Below are 26,149 nucleotides of genomic sequence, written 5' to 3'. Positions count from 1 at the left end.
CGAGGTGACCTCATTGTGGCCTTCCAGTATCTGAAGGGGGCTACAAGAAGGCTGGGGAGGGACTTCTCAGGATCTCAGGTAATGATAGGACTAGGGGGAATGGAATGAAGCTGGAGGTGGGGAGATTCAGGCTGGACGTGAGGAGGAAGTTCTTCACCATGAGAGTGGTGAAATCCTGGAATGGGTTGTGCAGGGAGGTGGTTGAGGCCCCATCCCTGGAGGTGTTTAAGCCCAGGCTGGATGAGGCTCTGGGCAGCCTGATCTAGTGTGTGGTGTCCCTGCCCATGGCAGGGGGCTTGGAACTAGATGATCCTTGTGGTCCCTTCTAACCCTGACTGATACTATGATACTAGGATGATACCATGTGAAAGAGTTTACTTCAACAGTGGGAAACAGAAGATATTCTTGGACACTCTTGAGGATAGACACAGAAGGAAACTGAGGTAATGCTTTGCAGCCAGGGCAAAATATTTTATTTCCCCCCCCTTCCTTTCTCTTTTTCTGAACAGCCAGCCTGGTTACATGGGCTTGACTCTTTGAATAGACCAAAGCCAAGGAATCACCTCTGACCTGGCGCTTTGCATGTGAAAGAAGTCCTATGGGCTGTAGCTCCCAGTGTGCTATGTAGCTTTATACACTTCAGTTTCAAGTTCATCTGTGATGTGGGTTTGTAGCTTTTGCACAGCAAAGGAGACTTTTGCCTTTTTTTTTTTTTAATGAATTCAGCTGCATACCTGTTCTTACAGTTGCCAGAAATCATGTGACACTGAGAATGTTAACCCTTCCTCTTCTATGTCTCTTACTCTACTGTGATTTTGGTCTTTATCTGGAACATGAATTTTTATCTAAGGTGTAATTCAGTGTAGAAAGGTACATGCATTTCCTCTCATTTAAGCCTTTTCCTAAAGCAAAATAAAGCTTTTTGTTTCATTGTGTGAGGGAGACTTTGTTATTGCAGGAAATAACGCCATTTTGCAGACAGCTTGTGGCATTGTGCAGCTGGCTTCAGTGTGAGCTGAGACACCATTTGAAAACTGTGTTTTCTAAACTGGCCAGAGCGGTAAAGGGAACATTACCCATCCCTTAATGGATGCACCTTCTAATATATTTTGAAAAACTGTCCCTACAGTGGGGCTGTGCTGGCAAGGTCATGAAGCAAATCCAAATGTTAGGGTAGAGTAGCTGTGGCTGCCAGTGTATCTGCTGAAGAGATTTAATCTGTTGTGTTCGGGTTGTGTCATCACTGCAAGGCAGTGTGGTTAGGACCAAGGGGACATGCACTGTAGAGCTGGGCAGCTTTTTGTTCTCTTGACAGATGATTCGTGTTTTTAGTACAAGTCAGGAAAGCAGTTGGGAGTGAGTTTCATTGTGTTCAGTGTGGCAGTTTCTAGGAAGGTTAATTGTAAAGGTTAGGCTTCCAGGCAAGTCCTGTTTCACAGGTTGAGGTTTTTTCCAGTGGTAATGAAGCCCCAGCTCTTTGTTTTGGCTTGCACTTGTCTAGCTAGAGGAAATTGCTTGTGCTTGGTGTTTAGGGTACAAACAGAGTGCTCATTCTTGCTCCTAAAAGTAGTGTTTTTTTCCAGAGGTCTGGCGACAAGGAGGAAAGCCAGGAATTTCCTGAGTTCTAATCTGGCTTTGGCTTGGACTTTGGCTAAGTTCCTTCTTGCTTTGCCTCTTTCCCTCTCTACACAATGGAGATGAGAATATTTTATAAGGTAGCTGCTAGTATGGACACTGTAGAGCAGAATTTTACTTTTGTGTAGGTGCTAATTGGGTTTTGTTGCTTCCAGGTGACTGTTCTGCCCCTGTGTTGCATTAATATTTATGGGCATTTGCAGTAGGACCCCTATATTGTGCCTGTCCTCCCTTGATTTTTTGCTGCTTCCCCTCATCTTCCACTCTAGAACTTGTTTGTGTGCTCTTCACATATCCCACTAATGCTTTGTCTGTCTTGCTGAGACCTCACATCAATGCCTGCCCATAATATCCAGAGTTTGAGGCACTGGCTGGAACACGTGACCTAATGGTCCTTCTTTGCTATCCAAAGACAAACCGATTAGCTGGTGGCTGAAAAGGGGCTGCAGGAGACAGCTGAGTTGGTGTACCAGCTTGGTGCTACACAATGGATTAAGTCTCTCCTTTTCCTCTGCCATCTAACAAAAGAAGTATGGTATATACTGCATACATGGTTTGATGTGTGCCCACACAGTTTGTGTGGCCAGAAAGTGTTGCAGCTATTAATAAATTTAGCTTTGTATGTAAGTATTGCTTAAATACTTGGTGTATATAAGCACTCTGTTGCTTAAAATCTGAAATAACTATCTTTTGGTTCAAAGGCCTTGCTGTTACCTAGAAAGCTTTGTTCTTGGAAGTGTTTCTGGTTTATCACTGGACATTCAGAGCACAGGAGCAGGCTGGCCATAGAGATTGTGGAGTCTCCTTCTCTGGAGACTTTCAAAGCCAACCTGGATGTGTTCCTGTGTGGCCTGCCCTAGGTGATCCTGCTTTGGCGGGCGGGCTGGACCTGATGATCTCTGGAGGTCCCTTCCAACTTCTAACGTTCTGTGATTCTGAAACTGTGGAAAGAGTCAGCAGGTTCATGTAAATGGACGTGGATGGCAGTCCTCTCTGGCAAGACTTGGTTGTGAGAGGAGGGTGAGGCCTTGTTCAGATGTTGCAGAAGGGAAGAGATTCTGTTGCTGTGAATCAGTTTTACCATCCAAGTGAATAACAGCTGAAGTGAGATGAACCGTGCCCAGAATGTTTGAATAGTCACATATTTGTGTTGAGAGAAAATCTTTTAGTAGCTGACTAAATGAAGCACAACTGTGGAGTTTTTGCTATGTTTTTCTTTCTTCTTTTTTTCCCCAGTATCAGTCTTAGAGAGCTGAAAACTGTCCTTCCTCAAGTGAACTTCAAAGTGAGCAGCATGAAGTTCTTGAAGGATAAATTTGCGGTAATTGCCTGATAACTTCTCTCTTTGGTATCATCTAATAGGCGTCATTCATTCTTTTCAGGGTACTGTGTATGTGTTTGCCTCTTCCCTCGTACAGTTAAATAAGTTGTATGGGTTAATTTCTCACCTTGGCTTTGCCTGTGTCTAAGGCTCAAAGAAAATGTAGTCTTAAATGTTCCAAAGCCACTGCTGGGTTTTGAGCTTCCTCTGCAAGTGCATAGGAAACCGTTTTATGTTTAAGATAACATTCACATATAAGAAACAATTTTTTTGCAATATGATCAAGTAATTACCTCTTCATTTCAACTCATGGTAATAACTCATAAAGGTTGTTTCCATTAGAATCACAGAACTATGAAGGTTGGAATTCCTACAGGAATTTTAAATATCCCCACCTTTTCCTGCTTTCCAGCTCTCCACCCTTAAAGCACACACTCTTGCTTCTGTTGCTCCAGCTCACAATGACTAAATGAGGCATTGTTGCACTCAGTAACCTAGTGGAAATGGAGCCTGGGTACAAAATGCAAGACCAGAGATGTGGGCTAGGAGCACTGTGTCACAAACCAAGAATCTGTTTACCATTTTGTGTCTTTAAAATACATAAGATCTCAAGCGCTTAAAACAAGTGGAGCTGGGGTGGAACGGAATGTGTGAGAGAGTGGCTGCTGGAGTAAGAGTAGCTGCCATTGAATGAAAGAGTAGCTTCCATTTGCTGTGGAAATGCAGTTCAGGGAATTCTAAATTTACTGTTTGCTACATTCTGTTGTAGGAAATCGGTGCTAACAAGGAAGAGCTTACTTTTGAACAATTTCATTTGTTCTACAAGAAAATCATGTTTGAACAACAGAAGTCGGTAAGCTTCAGACTGATTCATGCTTAAGCTGAATAAAGACTGAATGCTGATTTAATTCTTAAAATTTTGTTTCTGTTTTTTACTGATTTTCTTCATCCTTCATTCTTGTAACAGCAAAAAGGTATGATACTGTATTTGATGTGTAGATAACAGGCACCATCAGCAACTGGCTTAAGAAGATATGTCTTTCATGTTGCTTCTTGTGTGTTGGCAGTAGAGATATGCACAGATATAATGGGGTTTCTAGCAAGAACTTCCTGCGAGTTTGTTCAGGATGCAGAATGTAGAATTGTTAAGCTTGGCTGATCTCTTTGCTGAGAGGAGTAAGGCTTTTCCATACTTTCATTATTCTTCTGTTGCTAAGAACACCATGTAAATCACAGGGATATATCCTGAGCAACAAATAACAGCTGTTCTCATTGTCTCTCCTGCCTGGAGATTACCAGTGGTGAGTCCATTGCAAGACATGCATTGGACTGTCCTTGGGGGCCGTGAATGCAGTGGAATTACACTTGAGTTAATTTATATGGGCAACTTCCTGACTAATGTTTCCATGTAGTCATTGCACAGATTCATGAAGCTGGTGGAAAGTGCATACACTTAGCCACGCTGCAAGTTAAGAAACTTTTTAAACTATGTGAAAACACATAATTTGAAATTGCTTGCATAAATGTCTTTATTGCCAGCATGTACTAACTGTTGATTCAATTTGCAACTACTGAAATGGAAGCTTTGATAGTCAAAGTCAGTTCTGTTTCTTTTGCCAATAGAGCTTTCTTGTGCTTCTTAAAACTGATGCTGAAATTACCGTGAAGTAATAAAGAAACCCCATTTACTGATAGGGTTTGGTCATGAAAGTTTAGCTGATTGGCTTGAGCTAATCAAGAGTTGAATAGTAAAACACAGAATAAGGAGACTATCTGACTGCCTTAAACTCTTGTTATCACTCCTTGTGGATCATTTCAGAGAAACGTCTCAGTTTTCTCAACAATGGCTTTGGGTCAGCTGATAAGTTTCATGTGATCTGTAACTATGCTGTGCCAAGCTGGAAGCAATCTAGGGTTTATAGTCACATGACTGAATGTGATGGTTTATATGTAATTCTGTGGTTTCTGGGATATCAAACAATAAAAGCTTCCCAGAAGGTGTATGTGGTACCTTATCAGCAGCAAGATTTTTGCCTGAGAATTGTGTGTGTTCCCACTGAAAGGCCTGCAGTGCAGTTGCCAGCCTTGGCAATCTGGTTTTTCACATGCATTCAATTCAAGTTGTATACAGCTTCTCTCGAGAAGACACACACACCTATTACACCTTCCCAAACCAGTGAACATTATTATATAGAATTAGATAGGAAATGTCATGTTCTTCTATTATTTATATTTTCTCCCTTTTTTGTGTTTATTTTGTTTGTTAATTTTCCTTTTTTTGTTTTTAAGATTCTCGATGAATTCAAAAAGGATTCCTCTGTGTTCATTCTTGGGTGAGACTCTTCATTTGTATTGCTTTTTTTCCACATTTCCATATGGGTTTAGTGCTGCAGGATTGGTTTTTTTTTAATTACATCACACTTTTTTTTGTTCTGATGCTTTAGCAAGTGAAAAGCAAGTTTGCATGTTTTTATATGTAGAAGGGTGAACCTAGCCTGGAAATACATGCTGAATATCATTTGATAAATGTTTTTCACTTTCTGGCTACAAAAATGGTATGGGCTTGAACAAGTGAACTTGCCTGTCCTCTAATTTACTGAACAGAGCTATGAAGAGACAATTTGATGGAGAAACTTTAACTTCAGTCTGAGCAGTGATGTGGTGGACAGGCTTTGCCTAGATTTGAGCAGAAATGCTGATAGCAACAGTTTCTGTATGTTGAGCTTGAAAATTTAAGTGAGATGTGTACAGCTAAATTTTAAAGGCATAGCCTAAAACTACCACAAGAAGGACACAGGCATTGCTAACATTTTGACTGTGAATTAAATCAGTTTTCCTCAGTTTTGAGTGTTTCACTAACAGAATAAGGAAGTTGCTTTAAAAGTTTGCTCTGAACGTACCACGTATTTCCTTAGCCTTTGGTCACGCCATACGAATTACACTTTGTGAGACTGCTTAAAAGCACAGGTTTATCAAGGCTGAGTAGGCTGTAAATACCTTATTTGTACAAGTCAATGCAGAATTTCTGTCCTACAGAGGGAAAGCAGTTGTGCCACTTTTGGTTGGTGCATCTGTGCCTTGCCTCCTTTTCCAGGAGGTTTTGATTTATCGCGGTAGATCATCTGAATAATACATGGAAGCAGTTACTTGTGGCTCTGTTAGTTTAAAGGAGCAGTGTCTCCATATGCCTCAGCTACACAACATCTCTGTTAAGTGAATAATGCTCAATTGCTACAAAGCAGTGAGCACAGATTCACTACTCTTCCCAATGAATCACTACCAAAAGTCCATCAGGAATCCAGGAGTCTGCATTCAAAGGCTCAGAATACAGCAATTAGGTAATACAGCATTACTAGCCTAATCTAAATTCCACTGAAGCTCTGAAAAAATTCTTATGTCAGCACATTTATACTATGAATCCAAGATACAAATCCATGTAATTTTGTGCTATAACATCTGATGACATTTGCTCTCTTGTTTCTTCCTCCTGCTTCTTTTTTTTCTGTAGAAATACTGACCGTCCAGATGCTTCAGCCGTTCATCTCCATGACTTCCAGAGATTCCTGCTACATGGGCAGCATGTGGGTTACAGAAATTCTGAGTTCTTTTCTTGAGGTTGTCTCATGCAATTCTATGCTCATTAAAAAGAAATGTGATGTGTTGTAGAATATGATTGATGTCAGCTGTGATAGTAAGCCTTGGGAAGATTTCTCTCTCTTTGTTACCACTGACATTCACAAGAACTATTATTTTTAACTGATATAAAGACTCTAAAGATGCACTGAGAGGATGAGCAGGAGGACAGAGTAAATAAGGTCTTAAGGTTTTAACAGGTCTCCATTTAGTCATGTAGATAAACAGGCAGTGTTAGAAATAATCACTGGATGTATGTCAAAGACAACAGCCTGGCCTAGACACCGCTGTCATGAAAGATACACCTGGGATAATGCCTTGGCCATGGCCCCATTTTAGCAGCTCTTACATGCAAAGCTGAGCTGACTGCCTGCATTCAAGTCAAAGGTAATTTTCTGTTGAATAGAGCCAGTTCAGTGTTGCATGCCAGCAAGCAGAGAACGATGGAGGCACAGACTGGAACTGTGTCTTCATAGTCTCCTACAATGTTACTTAGCAGAGAGAACATGGGGAAAAAGCTGTGGTATCTGCTAGGTGCTGCTAAGCTCCAGGTTTGTGAGTGTGACAAAAAGTGAGACCTACACTTCCTGTATAAGCCTGCTACTTTCTTTTTTCTCCCTGTTTCTCTGTTAAAAGGACGTTCAGATTGCATTTAGAAATGAGAGGTTGTAGTTAAGGCATATTATTCACAGAGTCCAGCTTTTTCTTTTGTGTGTGCACTCATATGTGTACATAGCTAGTATGTGTCTTGTGGGCCTCCAGTCTATACAAAGGTACTTAGATGGAGGTAATTTATTTTTCCCTTAGACATCACAAAGGAAACTCTCAAGATAAATGGATACAATAAAATATATTGATGTAAACTAGCCAGATGAGAAAGAAGTAGATCACATTTGTAGGTCTCTTTGCTCCTTTTTTGAGTTTATGTAGAATCAGACCACTTCTAAAGGTTTCTTCCTACTGTATTATCTGAAGGAATCTTGGGCACAAGATCTCACTAAAGTCCGAGAACGAATGACAAAGTTTATTGATGACACTATGAGAGAAACTGCTGAACCCTTCCTCTTTGTTGATGAGGTAAGATAATCATATTCTCTGATAGTGCCTTGTGGACTTTCTTTCACTGCTAATTCTTAGTTTGTGGATTACATGGCACATCCTTGCTAGATTACTCTTCTTCTTGCTTCTCTTGCTAGATTACTAAGTTTATTTTAGCCTTGTATGGTACAAACATTTAAATTCAGTCTCTCTCTTTGTATTGTAGTTCCTCACTTACCTGTTTGCAAAAGAAAACAGTATTTGGGATGAGAAATATGACTCAGTAGATGCACAAGACATGAACAATCCTTTGTCCCACTACTGGATTTCTTCCTCTCATAACACGTAAGTTGCTGAAAGCAACCTAGCATGTGTTAAGAAAAAGTAGCACTTCTAAATTATGCCAGAAATACACTGCATGGATGTGTGAAACCTTCTTAAAGCATGATGTACATGTGGCAAATACAATTTTTGAACTCTGTTTCCCCTGCCTCTGAAGGTCTTAGAAGTTTTGAGATAGAACCAAGCTCATCTGTCAGAAATCCGAAACTCTGAATCCTGTTACAAAACAAAAAGTCAGTCCTGAGCTGAAACTTTTAAAGCCTTTCTGCTCCCAGAAATAAAAGTTATCGAAGGAGCTTCCTTTTTTCCCCAATCATCAGCAGCCTTGTTGAGCCAGTGTCAACATCAGTTGTACCTGAACATAAGAATACCAGAAGGACCCCACTTGTCCTGTGGGAGAATCCCATACTGTTAGTGCAATCTGAAGGGCAGTAAAATTGTTGCCTTGGGAAAGGAGGCAGTGATGTGTACTGTTGATGGATAGTTTGACATTTTACAGTGGCACAAAGTGGAAAACATTTGGTCCTGAGCAGGAAAGAAGTATGGAGACCTTAAATTAGCAAGTCTGCTGATCAGGACTTGGCCTTTTCCTGGATGACAAGGATTAGAGCAGATGGAGGTGGCTGAGGCAGAGGAGGACTGGAATTTGCTACCTGTACTTTTCTTTTTTACTGCCTGTACTCTTCTTCTTTTAAGTTTGTTTTACATCCAGAACTTTCAAGGTCTGGGGACTGTAGAATGTTATACTTAGCAGCTGATTTCTGTAGTTTGTATCTAAAGTGTCAGTGACAAGTCCTGTTCCTTGTCAATCTGTGTTGTGAGCTGTTTAGCCAAAGTAGGAGCCAATGTGAGAATGAATTTAAAGATTATTCAAACAAAGAAGATCTACTTGTCTAGCACTATAATGAAAAGAAAGAAGGTGTAAAGAGAGGGAGGAAACAAAATATTGCAGGAAACAAAATAAAGTGGATATGGATATAGGGGTATATTTTGAACTATAGGGTGTGGGACCACTTTAAATACTCTACCTGTCCCTCCAGCATAATTATGGCTCTTCACAATGAGGTTTAGTTATGTTTCAAAGCTCATGATATGGTCTCCAGAAATGAGTCAGTTAGAGTTGGCTGTTATTTAGATTGAGCCCTTAACCTGCTATAACTTGATCCATTCAAAAATGTGATGGCATTGGGTTCAGCAGAGTCTGGTTCTTCCATCACCAGTTAAAACAAAAAAAGAAAACTAAAAAATCAGGACACCTTCTCCATGATTGGAGAAAAAAATGTTGCCCAGTGAGCATGTGGGAAATGATTGAAATTGACTGCCTGTCTTTTACAACTTTCTTTTACTCCTTAGATATCTGACAGGAGACCAGCTTCGAAGTGAATCCTCCCCAGAAGCTTATGTCAGGTGCCTTAGAATGGGATGTCGATGTATTGAGTGTGAGTAGAGTCTGTGAAATGGTTTGTAAAATGATGTACATGCTGTTTACCAAGAAAAAAGAACTGAAATCAAGAACTGGTTTGTTTTCTGAAGTTGAAGTAGTCATATAAAAACCACTAATTCCCTAAATTGTTTTCCTTATGCCTCACTATTGCTCTCTTCAGTTGTTCTGATCCTTGTTCCCATGGAATTTTAAGAAGGTCTTTCTAAATTTTATCTCACTCAAAAAATTCAGTCTTGTATTTACTACGTGAAAGCATAGGATTTAAACTGGGATTACATGTGTAGCATAGATAGATGGTTTATTTGTCTTCATTGTAATACAGACAAGCCCAAGGCACAAAGTAATGTGGTGCCATTTGTCATCCTGATTAACTTGCTTGTAAACCAGTTGATGTCTTTGTGCATTTGTTTTTCACTGTGTGTTTCTTCATCCCTGTGCTTCTGTACCTTATAGAAAAGTTTAACCTCAGTGTCATTTTTTTCCCCCAGTTACTTTATAAAACTATTTGCTGCTGCCTGTTCAATTTAGTGAATGCAAAATCAGAGTTTCAGGACTAAAATTAACAAAAGAGATAAGCATCAATTTGCCACTTGTAGGAGTGTATTTATCCCTGGAAAATTACTGTAGACTAGTAGGCTGACAATATAGCTGCCTGAATTCATTATTTCCAGATTCCCAGGTGATAATGCTTTGGGAAAATTTTATATTGTGTTTTATTTGTATTGCTCTTACTTAAGTGAACATAATTTCCTCTGTGAGAGGTGTAAACTCATCTAATAGAAGGCTTTGTTAGAACATTGCAGTCTATGACTCAGTATGTGGAACACTGAAGATTTGGATGTATTTGTTCTACTAGAGTTATTTAAGTAACTGCTTGGTCTCTTCCTTTTTTTCCACTGCTTGTCTTTCCTAGTGGATTGCTGGGATGGTCCTGATGGAAAGCCCATCATTTACCATGGATGGACCCGGACAACAAAGATCAAATTTGATGATGTTGTACAGGCAATCAAAGATCATGCCTTTGTTACATCTCAGTAAGCTTTGATTTCTTTTCCCTGAGTCTGTTTTCATATGCTTAGATTTTCCTGAACTAATTTTCTCTATAATCTAGAGCAAAATGTAATAGGAGAACAATGACATTCCAGTACTCTTCATTATTGGCAAATGTGGGTCTTGAATAGGTTGAGTTTTGAGAAAAAGGAAATTCAGATCTCATCTGTAGATGAAATTGCTGGGGGATGAAGGACAGCAAGAAAGAGTTCTACAGGTACAACTGCAACAAAAAGATCAAGAAAAAAATGAGCCTACTGCTGAATTGGACAGGAGACTTACTGAATGCTGAAGGCTGAAATACTCAATCCTTCCCCTGCTTCAGTTTTCAATATTAGGGCCAGAGCACATGGTATCCAAAGGGAAGCTCACAGAACAGTTTGTTTAGCTTCAAGAAGATGTTAATGAAGGAGTCTGGCTACTGTCTTCCACTACTGAGTAGATTATAGAAAAGATGAAGCCAAACTCTTCTCAGAGTGCATGTGAAGGAAAACAGACAGAATTTTAAGGACAGGAGAAACAAACTTTCACATAATAATGCTTTAGCACTGAAACTGTGCCCAAGGAACTTGGAAAGAATCTTGGTCCTTACAGTATACAGAAAACTTGGCTGGACACCCTGATCTAACCTAGAAATTTGGCCTTTCCAAAGAAGATGTTTAGACTAGATGGCCTCCAGAGCTCCCTTCTTAACTTAATGATTCTGTCATTGCACATCTGTTATCTGTTGGCTTTTGTCTTCTTGTTTGCTTTAATTATATTCTTTTAATCTGCAGGGAGTGAGAGAGGGTCCTGATTTCTTTGTCTTGCCAGGATTTATTTGCCTTTCCTTGCCTTGCAAAAGAAATTGTCTTCATTCACCTCTGTTTCCTCCTTCAAAGATACCCAGTCATTCTGTCAATTGAAGAGCACTGTAGTGTGGAGCAGCAGCGACACATGGCCAGAGTGTTCAAGGAGGTATTTGGTGATCATCTTTTAATGAAACCTATTGAAGCCAGTGCAGATCAGCTACCATCACCAACCCAACTAAAGGAAAAAATCATCATCAAGGTAGGCTTGCTTTGTGTGCTGGTAGGATAGGAAAACTGGGGCAGGAGCCAATAATGCAAGCTCTGATTTCACAGTTTAGCTGTTAGTTTCTGTTGAGAGATGAGAAATTCCTAGTAATATTTTGCAGTTTTGTACAGAGTCCTGTAAAAACTATACATTACACTGTTTGCTATTGGTTTTCTTTGCAATAAGTGCTGCTAGTTCAAGTGCCAGATTGAATGTCAGCTCTTTTCTAAAGGTCTTCCAGCTCCTGAAATGTCACTGCTAAATTTCAGCCAGGGTTCACTGCTGCAGATGCTTTCAGATTGTGACTATACATACAGATGCTCTACTCAGTACTGTTGTGCAGCAGCATGAGGCAGATAACTAAAAGAAGGTTTTTCAGACTGAAATTGCAGTAGCAAAACAAAATTAGGTGGAGAGTCTGAGGGCTGCTCATGATCTCTGTAGTAAAATAATAATTACTTTTGACCATGCTCCAATTTTCCAGCTCTTGTAAAAGAGTACTGCATCCTACCTATTAGACTTCTGAAGAGAGGAAGTGAGGGTAGATAGAAATAAACATACAGCTTTTGAGTGGAAGACTGGAATCTCGTTCTTTAAAATTTATATCTCACAATAATGCTTAAAAATTTAGTAGAGATACCACTCAAACAATGAAGAGACAAATGCATAAAAGCCTTGTGGAACAGCTGTTATTATGGTAGTGACAGAAGAAGGCTGTGCAATGGAGGGGAAATATTTCCAGTAATACTGAGTATGCCAAAATATTGTGATCAATTTATGCATGAGTCTATGTGAGTGTATGAATGTGGTGGATCTTTTTGTTTTCAAGCACAAAAAGCTGGGGCCAAAGGGAGACATTGATGTGAACTTAGAAGACAAGAAAGAAGAAAAAAAGCAACAAGGAGAACTTTACATGTGGGACACAATAGAGCAGGTATCATTTCTGTGGCCTTTGTTAAGGTTTGTTACTGGGTTATGTAATAATGGAAATGCACATGAGTTTTCTCAGTATCTGTGCAAGCAATATTGTCAGTTGAACAGAATGTGGGGAAGAAGGTTTGTTTATTGTTCCACCTTGTTTTGAAATTGGTTAGTGACTTAACCAATGTCTCATCAATGTTAAGATGTTGAGTTGCTGGAAAGTGTCCAGAGAAGGGTAGCAAAGCTTGTGAGAGGTCTGGAGCACAAGACTTATGAGGAGAGGCTGAGGGAGCTGGGGTTGTTTAGCCTGAAGAAGAGGAGACTCAGAGGAGACCTTCTTGCTGTCTACAACTACCTGAAGGGAGGTTGTAGCCAGGTGGAGGTTGGTCTCTTCTCCCAGGCAACCAGCAGCAGAACAAGAGGACACAGTCTCAAGCTGCGCCAGGGGAGGTTTAGGCTGGATGTTAGGAAGAAGTTCTTCACAGAAAGAGTGATTGACCCTTGGAATGTGCTGCCCAGGGAGGTAGTGGAGTCACCATCTCTGGAGGTGTTTAAGAAGAGACTGGATGAGGTGCTTGGTGCCATAGTTTAGTTGATTAGATACTGTTGGATGATAGGTTGGACTTGATGATCTCAACGGTCTTTTCCAACCTGGTTTGGTTTGGTCTATTCTATTCTATTCTATTCTATTCTATTCTATTCTATTCTATTCTATTCTATTCTATTCTATTCTATTCTATTATTTTTAATGGTTTTAATATCTCTTAATTTTCAGAAATGGACTAGGCATTACTGTGCTATTGCTGATGAAAAGCTTTCATTCAGTGATGACATAGAACAGAATGCTGATGAAGATTCATCAAAGGTGATAGCTATGTTTTGTTTTTTAAGCATGTTTTTCTTATTCTCTCATCCTATTTCAGTGTCTGCTGATGCCTATTATTTATGCTGATGTGGAAATTATGCAGGATCTATATCAGATAAGAATTGTATTTGGAGACAAAAGCAATTAAAAAGGGTTCCATCCAAGATACTCCAGTTAACTCTGTTTTTAATGAAATAACATTTTCCCTTGACTAATTGAGGACTTGCAAAGAGGAGTACAAAGACAAGAAAATAGTTTGTTATTTAAAAGCTAATGCATTCCTTGACAAAGTCTTTATATGTCTCTGCCTAAGTATATTTGCTGCTCTCAAAATAGGCAGTATGATGAACTGAAGCTTGTGTTAGTACAGCACAGCTCTTACACAGTGCATGCTGATCATTTCACATTTGCAAAGTGTTTATCGCAGGTGAGCGTGTGTTACTTGGCTGTTGTGCAGGATGAAGAAGAAACATGAGACTCATTAAAGTTTGCAATAGCAGTGATGTTCAGCAAGGTTTCTTGTTTTCACCTTTTGGGGTTCCATGCATGCTCTTTTCTTGCTGACATGTCTGAAAATCGTTCAGAGACCTCTCTGCCCACGCAGAACCTCTTACCCATTCACCTAGATGTTAATGTGAGTGGAATTATTAATGTATAAGGAAGAGCACAGATGAATCCTAGAAAAAAATGATTAGAAACTGTCAATTAGCAGTAGGATGGTTTGCCTTGAAAAAGTGCTGTATTCTTTCTTTTATTCCCATTGCATATTTGAGTAAGGCTGAAGTTTGTCACTGCTCCAAAGAAGTGGCTTGACTAGGGTGGGGAGTCAAGTGAGAAAGTGATCAGAAAGAGAGTTCAGGGCAAGGAAGAGCTGAAATCCTGAAATAGTAGATTGTTATATCCATAACAAGTACTTTGTTTCAGAGCCATAAAATTAGAAATGCATTATAAAATTCCTCATTTTCTGGTCTAGGAGGTGAAACGCACTGAGCTGCACTTAAAAGAGAAATGGTTCCATGGGAAAATGAAAGAGGGAAGAACAACTGCTGAGAAACTGCTCCAAGAATATTGTGCTGAAACGGGTGGCAAGGATGGGACATTCCTAGTTAGGGAAAGTGAGGCTTTCCCTAATGACTGCACCTTGTCATTCTGGTATGGTGATTGCAATAAAAATTCTCTGTGGGTTTGGGTTTTTTTATGGCATCAAACAAAAAGGGATGTATTTGTCAGTTAAGCATTTGCAGCTGAGAGGAAGTAGGAATAAGGCATTGCTATAACTGTTATTGATGGGGCTGTGAAAGACTTCTTTCCAAATTAAACTCCAGTGTAGCATAGTGCAGGAGCAAGCCAAAATTTGATCTTTTAATTTAAGGATAAATGACTGGTTTCTAGACTGAAGAAGTTATCTCATGAGGGTACTTTTATTAACCCTGATTGATCATTTCAATGAAAGAGTCCTCTAGAGGGAAAACAATAAAGAACTTTGATTATTTTTTTTTTTCTTCTGTTGCTTTCTTGGTAGTCTGGGTTCTTTTGTCTTATGGCTGGGACGTTACTAGGTATGGTGTATCCAATGGATTTCTGACCCAGAGAGCTGTCAGAGTAAATTTTGTAGTGTGTGTCGATTTTAATGAATTTAATCGTTTAATTGATCCATTGTGAATTGAAAAATATTCTTTTTCATCTCTTACTCTTACTTGTCTGAATTTCTGTTGCTGTTCTTACGTGGCTGTTTCATGAGACAGAGCAGAATTAACCAGGTTGGTATGGGATGGTACCAGCCTGGTTGACTTTTTGTGAGCTCACCAAGTAGTTGGCCAGGAAAGTGTGAGGAAATGCTTCAAAAGAAAAAAGCCTTTTATAAACACTTTGTTTTCCTTCTGTCCCTCTGCATTTCTGCAGGAGGTCAGGTAGAGTCCAGCACTGCCGGATCCGTTCTACAGGTGATGGGGACACTGTGAAATACTATCTGACAGACAACCTCATGTTTGATAGCATCTATGATCTCATCCAACACTACAAGGAGGCCCACTTGCGGTGTGCTGAATTTGAGCTGCGTCTGACTGATGCTGTGCCTAATCCCAGCCCTCATGAGACTAAAGAGTACGTACAGCAGAAGGCAAGGACCAGGGTTGTTTTGTCAGTGTTCTTTGCATTGGTTTAGATACTCTTGGATTTTTCATAGAAAATTTCATGGTGGCAGGAGCACTCCTGAATGTGCTTGTCCATGGGTGTCACAGGAAAAGACTTTCCTGAAGAAGGATGACTAAGATCACTGACTTTGTGATGACTAAGATCACTGACTTTGTGAGAACCTGAAACAATAGAGAGCAGTCATTTGGAAAACGCAGCTAGGGAAATCAGTGAGAACTGTACTACTGTGGAAGTGTGACAATTCCTCTTTCTCTGCTCTATGTTATACATAACGCCTAGTGTGTTGGATTAGACACTTAGTAGTTGGCTGGTACTTGCCTGATGTAGATCTTGGGCAGAGCTAGATCTTGTTTACTGGCAGAACGCTGTAGTCATTGCCCTTTGTTCTGTTTTCTTTGCAGTGAGAAAAAGCACATCTCTTTTGCATGTGAAATATTGATCTGTGCCTTTAAACTTTTTTTTCCCTTGCCTGAGAGTCACCAACCACCTGTAGATAACTGTGGAAGTGAGTGAGATGAGGGCAGAGTTTAAGGTTAAGGCTTTTCTGCCTTTCTGTGTAAGGTGGAGATGTACTGCCAGTATAAGTGGCCGCAGCTTCACTGGAGGCACATTAGATCCAAGATAGGTCTATCTCTGCAGTGAAAGATAAAATAAAAGAATTCAAATGCCTGCTGTTTTTCTTTTGCTGTTTGGGCTTTTCCTTAAATCTGCTATGTCAAAACTGAATAAAATACTGAAAACTGAATGGCAGACTAAAAGCAAGATCTAGTGCCTTTGTTTCGGGAAGCAATGCAGATTTATGCTGTGTGGCTTCAGACAGCCATGATGTTCTGATGCATTTTTTGATGCTTTTATCCAAAATAAGCTGCTGTGTTACAATGTTCTGTAATAAGCTGCCGTCACCAGTGACAAGCTGGTGAATTCTTCTTGTAATGGTTGAAACTGTTGTTAATAACACTGCCTGTTACTCTGACTGAATGATATGTGGCAAGCTTCATAATCCATTGTCCATTTTGATTTATGGAACTGTTACAGTTGGTACTATAGCAACTTGAGTCGGGGAGAGGCAGAAGACATGTTGATGCGAATTCCTCGAGATGGAGCCTTTCTGATTAGAAAGAGAGATGAGCCTGCTTCATTTGCCATGACTTTCAGGTAAGAAAAGGCAGGTATATGGCTACATGACCTAGTAGCTCCACAGTGTTCTGTTATTTCTTCTTTAAAAAATGCTGTGGTCTTTTTAGCATCATAAAATTCTTGCTTGCAAGCACTGAGTGATTAGCATGGTTGATTTGTTCAGCAGATCCTTGTATGAGAATGTGTACAAGACTTAATTCGTGAGTGGAATAAACCTCCACGCTTTTCTAAACAATACTGAGGCACTGACCGTCCCTTTCTTCCTATAGAGAACTGTGTCTAACCCTTCTTGACTTCCTTGACACTCAGTACTAAAGGGTGTAATTTTGAAGTTTGCTTTGGTGCTGGTTCAGCCATGATTCTAGGTCCCTATGTCCTGGAAATCCTGCCCTGTCATAACACTGACCCAAATGAAATGTCAAAATGGAAGTGTCAGCTTTTCTTGTTAGGGGAAGTATTTTTGAATCTGAGGTTCTCACAACAGCATTGAATAAACTGTATGGAATTGTGGTGTTTTCCTTTGTGCCTTCTAATGAAATTGCTTTTCTCTAAAAATGCTTATTTCTGCAACTAAAATTGCTGTGGAAAAACAAATACTTGTTTGTGGCTTATTTACATGCTTTGCTGTCTATTGAAGACGTCCAGAATTCCCCAATTCCCTCTCTACTTTGATTTGAAGCTTTCTGTTGTTGCCAAGGTGGATATTGTAGTAACTTGAATTGCAGCATCTCAATAAAACCACTTCACACTGAGGAAAACAAGAAGTACCAAAGCTTTGGCAGCCTCAAAAGGATGCAGGGGTCTTTAGTGGGTGAGGTGGTTGTCAGTGGGTGGTTATCAATGCGAAGACAGACCTTGTGTTCAAGCACAAGAGATTTCTTTGTCTGTTTGTTTAAGATTGATTCCTGTAGTTATCAAAATAATTATAGGAAATGGACAGCTACTTTTTTTTGTGGGGATTGTGTCTGTCCCCTTAGGGGCAGTGGTAGATCAGCAGCAGTGGATTCCAGAGGGACTCAACCTGATCAGAGACATTTAAGTTAGTATGAAGGTGACAGAATACCTGTCTGTAGGGGGAAATTTAAGCAAACCCGTGGCTTTGTCCCATGGCCCTGCACATTGTAGAAGAGTGAGAATGTCCTTTTGTGAATTTGATCAGGCAACTGGAATTCAAGTTGGCTAAAAGAGGCTTTGGAAGAGGCAGAAACTATTTCATGTGACTGAGATGCAGAAGGCAGTTCTGGTCTGGTTTGCAGCACTGGGGCTCTCACTGCAGGTCGCAGTACCTTTTACAGCTCTGCCCTCGTTTCACAGAGCGGAGGGGAAGGTGAAGCACTTCCGAATTCAGCAGGACGGTCGCCATTTTGTGCTTGGAACCTCAGCTTATTTTGAGAGTTTGGTGGAACTGGTGACCTACTATGAGAAGCATCCCCTGTACAGGAAAATGAAACTGCGGTACCCGGTGACCGAGGAGCTGCTGGAGCGCTACAGCACCGTAAGTGATCCTCTTGGTATGAGTGGCAATTGCTCTAGTGGATTGTGCCCCAGATCTAGACCTGGGGGTGTTGGGTTTGATTCTGGCTTTGGTAGATGACCTTTGGGGAAGATTAAGCAGGTAGAATAGAATAGAATAGAATAAACCAGGTTGGAAGAGACCTTCAAGATCATCGCGTCCAACCTATCACCCAACTACCCAAGGTAGTTTTTGTATCTATGAAATTGACATGATTCTGATTTCTCTCACAAAGGTTTATAGACATGTGAAGGAAAGAGCTTCACCTTTGATTACAGGCCAACTCTCACCTTCCTCAGGATTTGATTAGAAAAGCTGCTCTGTGAAGTGGGAGATCATAGCTCTGTTAAAATGATTTTTTTGATAATAGCCCTGCCTGCAGTTGGCCACATCTTCTGTTGGTGGAGTGGGCAGAGATCTTAACATGATCATGCAGATGCCAGTTGCTGAGCTTTTCATCAGAAAATGAAATATTCTGCTGTGCCTTGCTGTGGACAGCAGTGGCATTCACTTCACTGGAGCCATCTTGGGAATGGTCTCCAACTGCATTCTGTGGAAAAAAAAGTGAGAGGTACTTCTGAAGGATCATTCCCTGAGATAAGCACGAGGAAATCTTCCCAAGACATGCTTGTCTCTTTCCATTGACTTAACTAGGAACATGGATAATTAGTTGAGCATAGAAGCCTGTGTTCTGGATGGATGTTTTTCATGATGAGGGAGCTTAGCTGAAGCAACTAGCTTTTGAAAAGCTTGAGATGCTGTCTTCTGTTTCCAAATGTATGTCTGTTAGAAGCTGCAGGAGAAACATGTCTGGCATGTTTGAGGTTGGTTTTAGCTGTGAATGTTCTATTAGTGTGAAGTACTTCTATAATTTTTGATTCCTGGAACTTCATTATTTTTTTTCCTCTTCTTCCTGGTTTTAGGAAAAAGATATTAACTCCCTCTATGATGTCAAGATGTATGTGGAACCCAGTGAAATCACTCCTACAGTGGTATGCTTAAAGGGAGATACTTACATTTACGGTAGACTTCTGAAAATTATGAGTCTTGTTTATTGATTTCTTATCAGCAGCAATGAAAGTGGTAATTGAAAGTGTTAGATTGCTGATTTTGGGGGGACTGGAGAGCAGAAATTTAAAGGTGTGACTTTTTTTCTGGTATGTCTGTAAAATTTGTACCAAGACATTTTCTTGTGTGCAAGTCCTGTATTGATTCATCCATACTGGGATTTTGGACACTTCTTGCTATTGAGCCTGTGGAGATGATTTGATTTGACATGCATGCTTGTGCAGGTATGGCCCCAACTTAAATAGCCTGGGAGAAGATTCAGTTTGAGAAGGCCAAATCAGCATGGAAAGAAAGTCCAATATGCAAACCCCAAGTGTGTGTATCTTTGAGTGTATGTCCCTGTGTGTTTAAGAGCACTGTTATTTTTTTGGCCACAAATGATCACAAAATGATCACAGGTTCATTAGCAAACATGGCCTGCATGCACAAATAGGTGCAGAATTTATTTATATGCTTTTTACATGAAAATGGTATCTTTGGTTCATTAATGAGTTATTAAAGTTTGTCTTCTTTTAAGATATATATGATGGTTTCATTAAAAATTGCACAGCAAGCACCTACTATTCCCTAATTCTTATTAGGGCCTGCCTCCTTGTAAATTCTTATGCATGCAGATTTTATGACTGTAATTCTTTTCAGTCCTTTTTGGCCAGTGAACTTGCATTGCTGCTGAAGAATTTGGGTAACAGTAAATTCAGGATAAAGAAATTGTTTGCCCTGCCAAAACTGGGCATTTTCCTAGAGGAAATTGAGGTATTGAGGTGGAGGCTTTGAGGACATCTAAGTGTGCAGACTCCAGCTGCATATAAATACATATAATGAAGATAGGAGACTGATCACTCTGTGATTTTTTGGGTTCAGTTTGGGGTTTTTTTTTGTTATTTTTTTACTGTTTGATATTTTATTTATTCTTTAATAATAACCTTGCAGCACCCATAAAAGAAAGCTGCCTTTTAATTTTTCCCAAGCTGATGCTTGGGAGTGATGCATTTAAGTAGCATCACTTGCTTCCACCAATAGATGTCACTCTGGAACTTTAGTACTATGTAAGCTTCCTAACAAAACCAGAAAAGGGATCCAATCTCCCTTGCTTTTTTTTTAAGATTGCATTATTGATTATTTTATGACCTGTCCCTGTACATGACTCTTTTGCTTTGTTTCTCTTAAAGCCTCAGAGAACAGTGAAAGCCTTGTATGACTACAGAGCCAAAAGAAGTGATGAATTGAGCTTTTCTCGAGGAGCTTTAATTCATAATGTCACAAAGGAAACTGGAGGCTGGTAAGGACAAAGATTCCTCATAGGAGAGCTTCTGGTGACTTACTGTATGGAGGAAAAAATGAGCTTTGGGTAGTATTTTTAAAAAACTTTATCTATTGTCTGCTGCTTATTAACTGTGGCCTTGTAAATCTTAATGCAAATGTATATAATAAAACCTGACACTTCCTTAAGCCTCTTTTCATCTCTTTTCCATTTTTCTGTCCTGCAGAACCTCCACAACCCAGTGTATTCAATATTTTTCCTTTACTGCATTCATCCTTCATGAACATCTATTATCAGTATCATCATTGTTGTCTTTCTCTCCTTGCTCTGCTGAGTGCTTCTCAAGATTCAAACCCACCTTTTTTAGTCTTCTTTCATAAGAGATTTTCGTTCTTAGCTGGCTTGTGAATTGCTTGGAAAGTTTGGGAATCTAATGTTTCCCTGTAGTTTCTGCAGGGTAATCAACCACATAATAGTATTTTTAGTACTGGAAGGGGAAAAAGCCTCTTAAGTCATTAAGTGCAGTTTACAGTGAATGTAATCCCTCTGAAATCATCTGTTACTACAGTTAATGATCACTTTGTTAGAGCTTTTAGCTACTTCATCACTTGTATTTTGGTGATAGCTGCTAGACAAGCTACTACAGGGTATTAATGACCAGTTTCTGGAAGATTATTGCTTCATTAATGGCCTGTTGAAGCTCTTTAACTACTTTATCTTTCTATATATGTATTTTATCAAATCAGGTGGAAGGGGGATTATGGAGAAAAAATCCAACACTATTTTCCATCTAATTATGTTGAAGACCTATCACCTGATTCTACTGAGCTTGAAAGCCAGGTGAGTGTTAAGGTTTGTCTACAGCATTTCCTTAGGAGCTGGTACCTACTGGAAGTATGGTTTGTAGAATTATGGCTCTGCATGCTGGGTTTGAGAGAACATAGAGTATAGAAAGGAATACATTCTTCACTTCTCTGCTGCTGAATGTTTTTATCAGGACAACCTCCACTATCTCCTTCAGTAGTTTTCTGTTTGGTGGGGGTTTGGGAGATGATAGTGGTTTCCTGCTAATCCATATCATACCCGTTCAGCTTTTTCAGATAGTTTGACTAAACAACAACGTGCTCAAAGCTTTTAACTACTCCACCTCTATAATTTCTGCCTTAATATTTGCAAATAAGAAAACCATGTGTCCAAACACATCTCACTAGCTATTTCACATTCTGGCATTAAGTTTTTATATAGAACTAAGACTATACTGTTTGTCAAAAGCATCTAAAAATCTAGGGCAGAATCTTGGAGAAAGATCTCTGTAACAAAGGAAAACAAAGCTCCATACTAAGCAATTCTGGCATTTCTGTGTTTTCAGAATAAAATGTTAAATTCTTTTGTTGTTCTGAAGCACTTCAGTGATTTTCCAGGAGGCTTTGGAAGAAAACACATGCATTAGAATCAGAGTCCTTGCAGCCTTAAGCAGACTTGAAACATGAGCAGTTGTGTCAGGGCAGAAGCTGCACTCCTCATTTTGACTGTTCTCACTGTAGAGACTCTCCTGTGTTTCTCAAAGTGAGAAATTCTTGATGTGGAAACAGGCTTTTAGACATCATTTTGGTGAAACTGAGTTTAGACATAGTGGTGCATGTTTGTTGTTTGTTAATGTCCTGTGCATATTCATGCAGCAGAAGATCTAGAGGCACATTTAACTCTCATGTTTTTCAGATTATTGAGGACAATCCATTAGGCTCACTGTGTCGTGGCATACTGGTACTCAACACTTACAATGTTGGTATGTATTTTCTGATGCTTACACATGGAATTCTCAGCTTTCTGTATTGGGAAGACTCTTTTTATGTTTAGCTGGAAATATTAATTAATTGATTATGTATTTATTTATTTATTATAGTGGGGAAAAAAACCCAACAAACCAAAACGCCTACTTGTATTAAGATAGCTAAAATCATTACTGGGATGAAACTTAATGATATTAACTCTTGCAATAAATCAACAATGACAGCTTAGATGAAGAACTGGGTTTTTTTTAGTATAAATGTCTTACTGCTCTGTTGCCTAACAGTGAAAATGCCCCAAGGGAAATACAGAAAGCCTTTTGTCTTCGTTCTGGAACCGAAGAATCCAGACGATCCGTGTGTTGAGTTTGCAACCGATAAGGTAGAAGAACTCTTCGAATGGTACCAGAGCATCCGTGAAATCACTTGGAAAACCACTGAAGAGGTATTGATAAAAATCTGTTTGTTGTTGGTTTTTATAATGTACTGCCATACACATGTCTTTAGCTGCCATACACTGCTAACTCTTGCTAACACATGGTCCTTCACTCTCTTGCATATTGCTGTGTGTCTGTTCATTTCATTGGTGTTGCAAATCTTGTTCCCTAAATTCTTTTGGGAATGGGATGTAAATTAGCATTTAATGTAAATTTATGTTAACAGCAGTTATTCAGCAGAGTAGTGTCTGTGTTGCTCCCTGCACCTCAGAGAAGTATGCTTACTACTACAAAGCAGATATGTTTTACATCCAGTTACACTGGTTCAATCCTAGTATTAAGCAGAAGAAACTCGGGTATCAGACTATTCTGTTCAGAATTTTGAATCCACTAGGAATTATATGTGAAATCTGACTTGCTTTTGCCTAAACTCCTTAATCCTGTTTACTAGCTCTGCTTTGTAGTGAATGCACTGGCACTAAGAGGGAATTGTTTGGCTAATACCTCATTTATTCGTAACTAATAGGCACACTCTGGATTTACCAGATCTTCAGTAATAGTATTTCTGAATTCTTGCCTAATGATTAAAGGATTCTTTGTATGTGTAGCTTCTACATCCCCTTATGAGTGATGCTGCTTAAAGACCTTTTCCAGGACTTGCTTTTCCCCTTCTGATGTATTAATTTACCTTCCTGTCATCTTTCCTAGTATTTAAGAAGTCTTTGACATGATTAAAAAGCCCTTACAATGCTTAACTATACTTTTTCCTTTGTTGCTTTTATTCAGTTTTTATTGTTAAGTGGATGATATGAGTGATGGAAAATGTGTGTCAGTATCATCTTGGTTTATGCTGTTTATCTGTCACCTGGAGTGGTAATGCTCTGAGGTTTGTCATCATCCTATTAATAGCAGGCAATTTGGCGTCTCAAGCAGGAGACTGCAAGCTCAGCAAGGGGAGAAGCAGCAGGAGCTGTTGACCTGTTGTTGGGTGAGGAGAGATAGGGCTCTTTTGCAAGGGTTTCATTTAGAAATAAGAATGAGGAGAAGAGAAATATGACCTAGAAGAAGTGTCTCTAAGTAGAATGTTTTTTATGGTACATCAGTGGCTTTTCAGGAGCTTGGCAGCTTTTTCTCCCTTTGTACTGTTAGAGAAGTATTAAACACTGTGTTGAAAGATGCTTTAAAACTCATTTCTGTCAGGAGGCTTTCCCACAGTGTGGCCTTTAGAAAGTTCACATGATAAACTGCTACATGAGGAGGGGAAAAATGTGAAGAAAGGCCCTTTTTGCAAACAGAGTTAACAAGTTGAATTTTGGGGAAGGAAAAAGCATAATGAGTCAACGTTATGGCACAATACAATACAGGGTTTTTCAGTTGAGACTGTGTCCAGAAAGTAAAACTGAGATTTATGTATCTTGTCATCTCTGTTTAGTACTGACATTGTCATGATCCTAGGAATGGTTGTTCATTGCTAGCTCTTCTGCTTGGCTATCATTAGAGGGTTATGTCTAAAGATGAGTGTATAGAAGTTGTCCTTTGCTAGTTGGAGCTCCAATTGCTGTTGTTCAATGGTTCAGTGAAACATTCTGGAAACCCCTGGTCCACCCAGCTTCCTCTTTTGTTGTCTTGTTGAAGGAATTCTTTTGGAAGACTTCCTAATTGCTGATGTGTCATAACCTCTTGTATCAAAGCTAATCACTGTTCAGTGTGGGACTCTTCTAACATGTTTCTTATGGCTGAGAAGCCTCCAGTCCAAATGTCTCCACTCAGGATAAGTCTTGCTGATTTCAGTAGTTCCCAGTCTCTGACTGCAGGGACTGCTGCTCAGCTTCCACAGAGCAGATACTTGCAAACATGGCAGTAGATAGTGGGTTTATTACAGATGATCACAGCAAAATTGCACATGATTTTCCATACATAGCCTTATGCTATGATGTTCATAGAGTCTGAATGTAGCCGTTTGGGAGTTACTTGCAAGACATAAGTCCTTCTTGGGATTGTAAATAAATAGACACTTCACTAGCCTTTGCATTTTTTCTGCATACATTTGTATTTCTGTGAGGGATAGAGTTGAGAATGTAACTAAAATTAATAGAAAAGGAAAAAAGAAAAGTGTTGCAAGGATTCTGAGCAGGACTGATCAAGTGGTGGAAGCCTCATCCCTGGAGGTTTTTAAGGCCAGGCTGGATGTGGCTCTGGGCAAGCTGATATAGTGTGAGGTGTCCCTGCCCAGGGCAGGGGGATTGGAACTAGATGGTCCTTGAGGTCCCTTCTGACCCTAACAATTCTATGATTCTATGATCAGGGAAGCACTGAAACACTTGTTTAAAAAAAACATCAAACCTCCCCAGAAAACCCTCCTCCAGCTGAAACCCAAACCCAGTTGGTTAGCCTGTTTTCTGAATCGGGTCTGTAAGTACCTCACATCTCTCCAAGCATCTAAAATACCAGATAAGAATCTGGGCCACAAAGGAATGCATCAACTTTTAAATTTCATTAGTGTATACTCTGGAGTTACTTTACCACAATGCTCAGCTGTGTGTGTAATCTAAAGCTTTGTTCCATTTCACAGGAGAACAGGAGAAAATACTGGGAAAAGAATCAATTGATTGCTATTGAATTATCTGATCTGGTAATCTACTGCAAGCCAACAAGCAAAACCAAGGACAATTTAGGTACTTCCTTTAACACTACATCTGAGTTTTACCCTTTCTACTATCATTACAGATGTTAAAATTTATAGAACTGGATAGAAGTGCACTTGTCAGGGGCAGTTGGAAGTTGTACACTAGGGAGTTGGATGCTCTTTAACTTTCAGCAGAGAACTCACAAATTCCTAACTATTTAACTAGAGACACTTTCTCACAGGTGTCTTTCATGGGGAAGTTCACTAGTTGTATGTGTCAGTTGACTTTTTTGAGATGTAAAGCTCTGGCTGCATACTTGCTTGTAAAAAACCTTCAAAATAGATGTGCTGTGAATGACATAATTTTTCTCTAGGAATCTGTTTGCCATTTACAGAAGCTGTGGGAATGGTAGAGGGTTTCATAATATAAATGAAAACTGTGGATGTAGAATCTGACACTGAAATATGTAATGCTTTTTCCAGATTTTTGTCACAGCTGCTGGAGAAGGCAGCAAATATGCCCTTTTTCTTTAAGTTTCTTTGCAAACATTTTTAATAAGCTGTCAGTGTAGTTGAGACATTATAATTATAGTCATTGTTTGAGTCATTGCCTAACCCTGGTTCACCCTTCCTTCTCCCCATTTAAACCCAGGAAAAGATGTCTCATTTAAATGTGTGTCCTAGTGCTCAGAAGTACATTATTAACAATGATGAGATGAGAATATGACAATGGACTCTTATCTGCCCTGCTGCAGAGCATGTGGCAAGCAGGCAGTTTGAACTTTCAGACTTGATGCTCAACCAATTTGCCATGTCTGCATGAAAACTGTGCCAATTATTGCATTAAAGGACAAAGCAAAA

General features: G+C 39.6%; 1 protein-coding gene across 8 annotated transcripts in view; it reads left to right on the top strand.

Moving 5' to 3' along the window:
• Positions 1-26,149, top strand: part of PLCG2 (phospholipase C gamma 2) — a 76,852-nt gene that overhangs the window by 38,176 nt on the left and 12,527 nt on the right. For all 8 annotated transcript variants that reach the window (XM_068150874.1, XM_068150869.1, XM_068150870.1 and 5 more), the window contains 21 exons: positions 2,872-2,956; positions 3,726-3,809; positions 5,246-5,289; positions 6,465-6,537; positions 7,565-7,666; positions 7,854-7,972; positions 9,323-9,408; positions 10,327-10,447; positions 11,345-11,513; positions 12,349-12,453; positions 13,216-13,305; positions 14,279-14,457; positions 15,208-15,408; positions 16,495-16,614; positions 17,911-18,091; positions 19,033-19,101; positions 20,347-20,456; positions 21,185-21,278; positions 22,158-22,224; positions 22,513-22,670; positions 25,235-25,337. In XM_068150874.1, the coding sequence (XP_068006975.1) occupies positions 2,872-2,956; positions 3,726-3,809; positions 5,246-5,289; positions 6,465-6,537; positions 7,565-7,666; positions 7,854-7,972; positions 9,323-9,408; positions 10,327-10,447; positions 11,345-11,513; positions 12,349-12,453; positions 13,216-13,305; positions 14,279-14,457; positions 15,208-15,408; positions 16,495-16,614; positions 17,911-18,091; positions 19,033-19,101; positions 20,347-20,456; positions 21,185-21,278; positions 22,158-22,224; positions 22,513-22,670; positions 25,235-25,337 (2,360 nt within the window). The remainder of the gene's footprint in view (positions 1-2,871; positions 2,957-3,725; positions 3,810-5,245; positions 5,290-6,464; positions 6,538-7,564; positions 7,667-7,853; positions 7,973-9,322; positions 9,409-10,326; positions 10,448-11,344; positions 11,514-12,348; positions 12,454-13,215; positions 13,306-14,278; positions 14,458-15,207; positions 15,409-16,494; positions 16,615-17,910; positions 18,092-19,032; positions 19,102-20,346; positions 20,457-21,184; positions 21,279-22,157; positions 22,225-22,512; positions 22,671-25,234; positions 25,338-26,149) is intronic.

The sequence above is a fragment of the Melanerpes formicivorus genome, unplaced genomic scaffold, assembly GCF_026170545.1.
Source record: "Melanerpes formicivorus ecotype bairdi unplaced genomic scaffold, bMelFor1.0.p_v2 SCAF_20, whole genome shotgun sequence".
NCBI classification, from domain to species: domain Eukaryota; kingdom Metazoa; phylum Chordata; class Aves; order Piciformes; family Picidae; genus Melanerpes; species Melanerpes formicivorus.
This window is presented reverse-complemented; position numbering and strand designations above follow the sequence as displayed.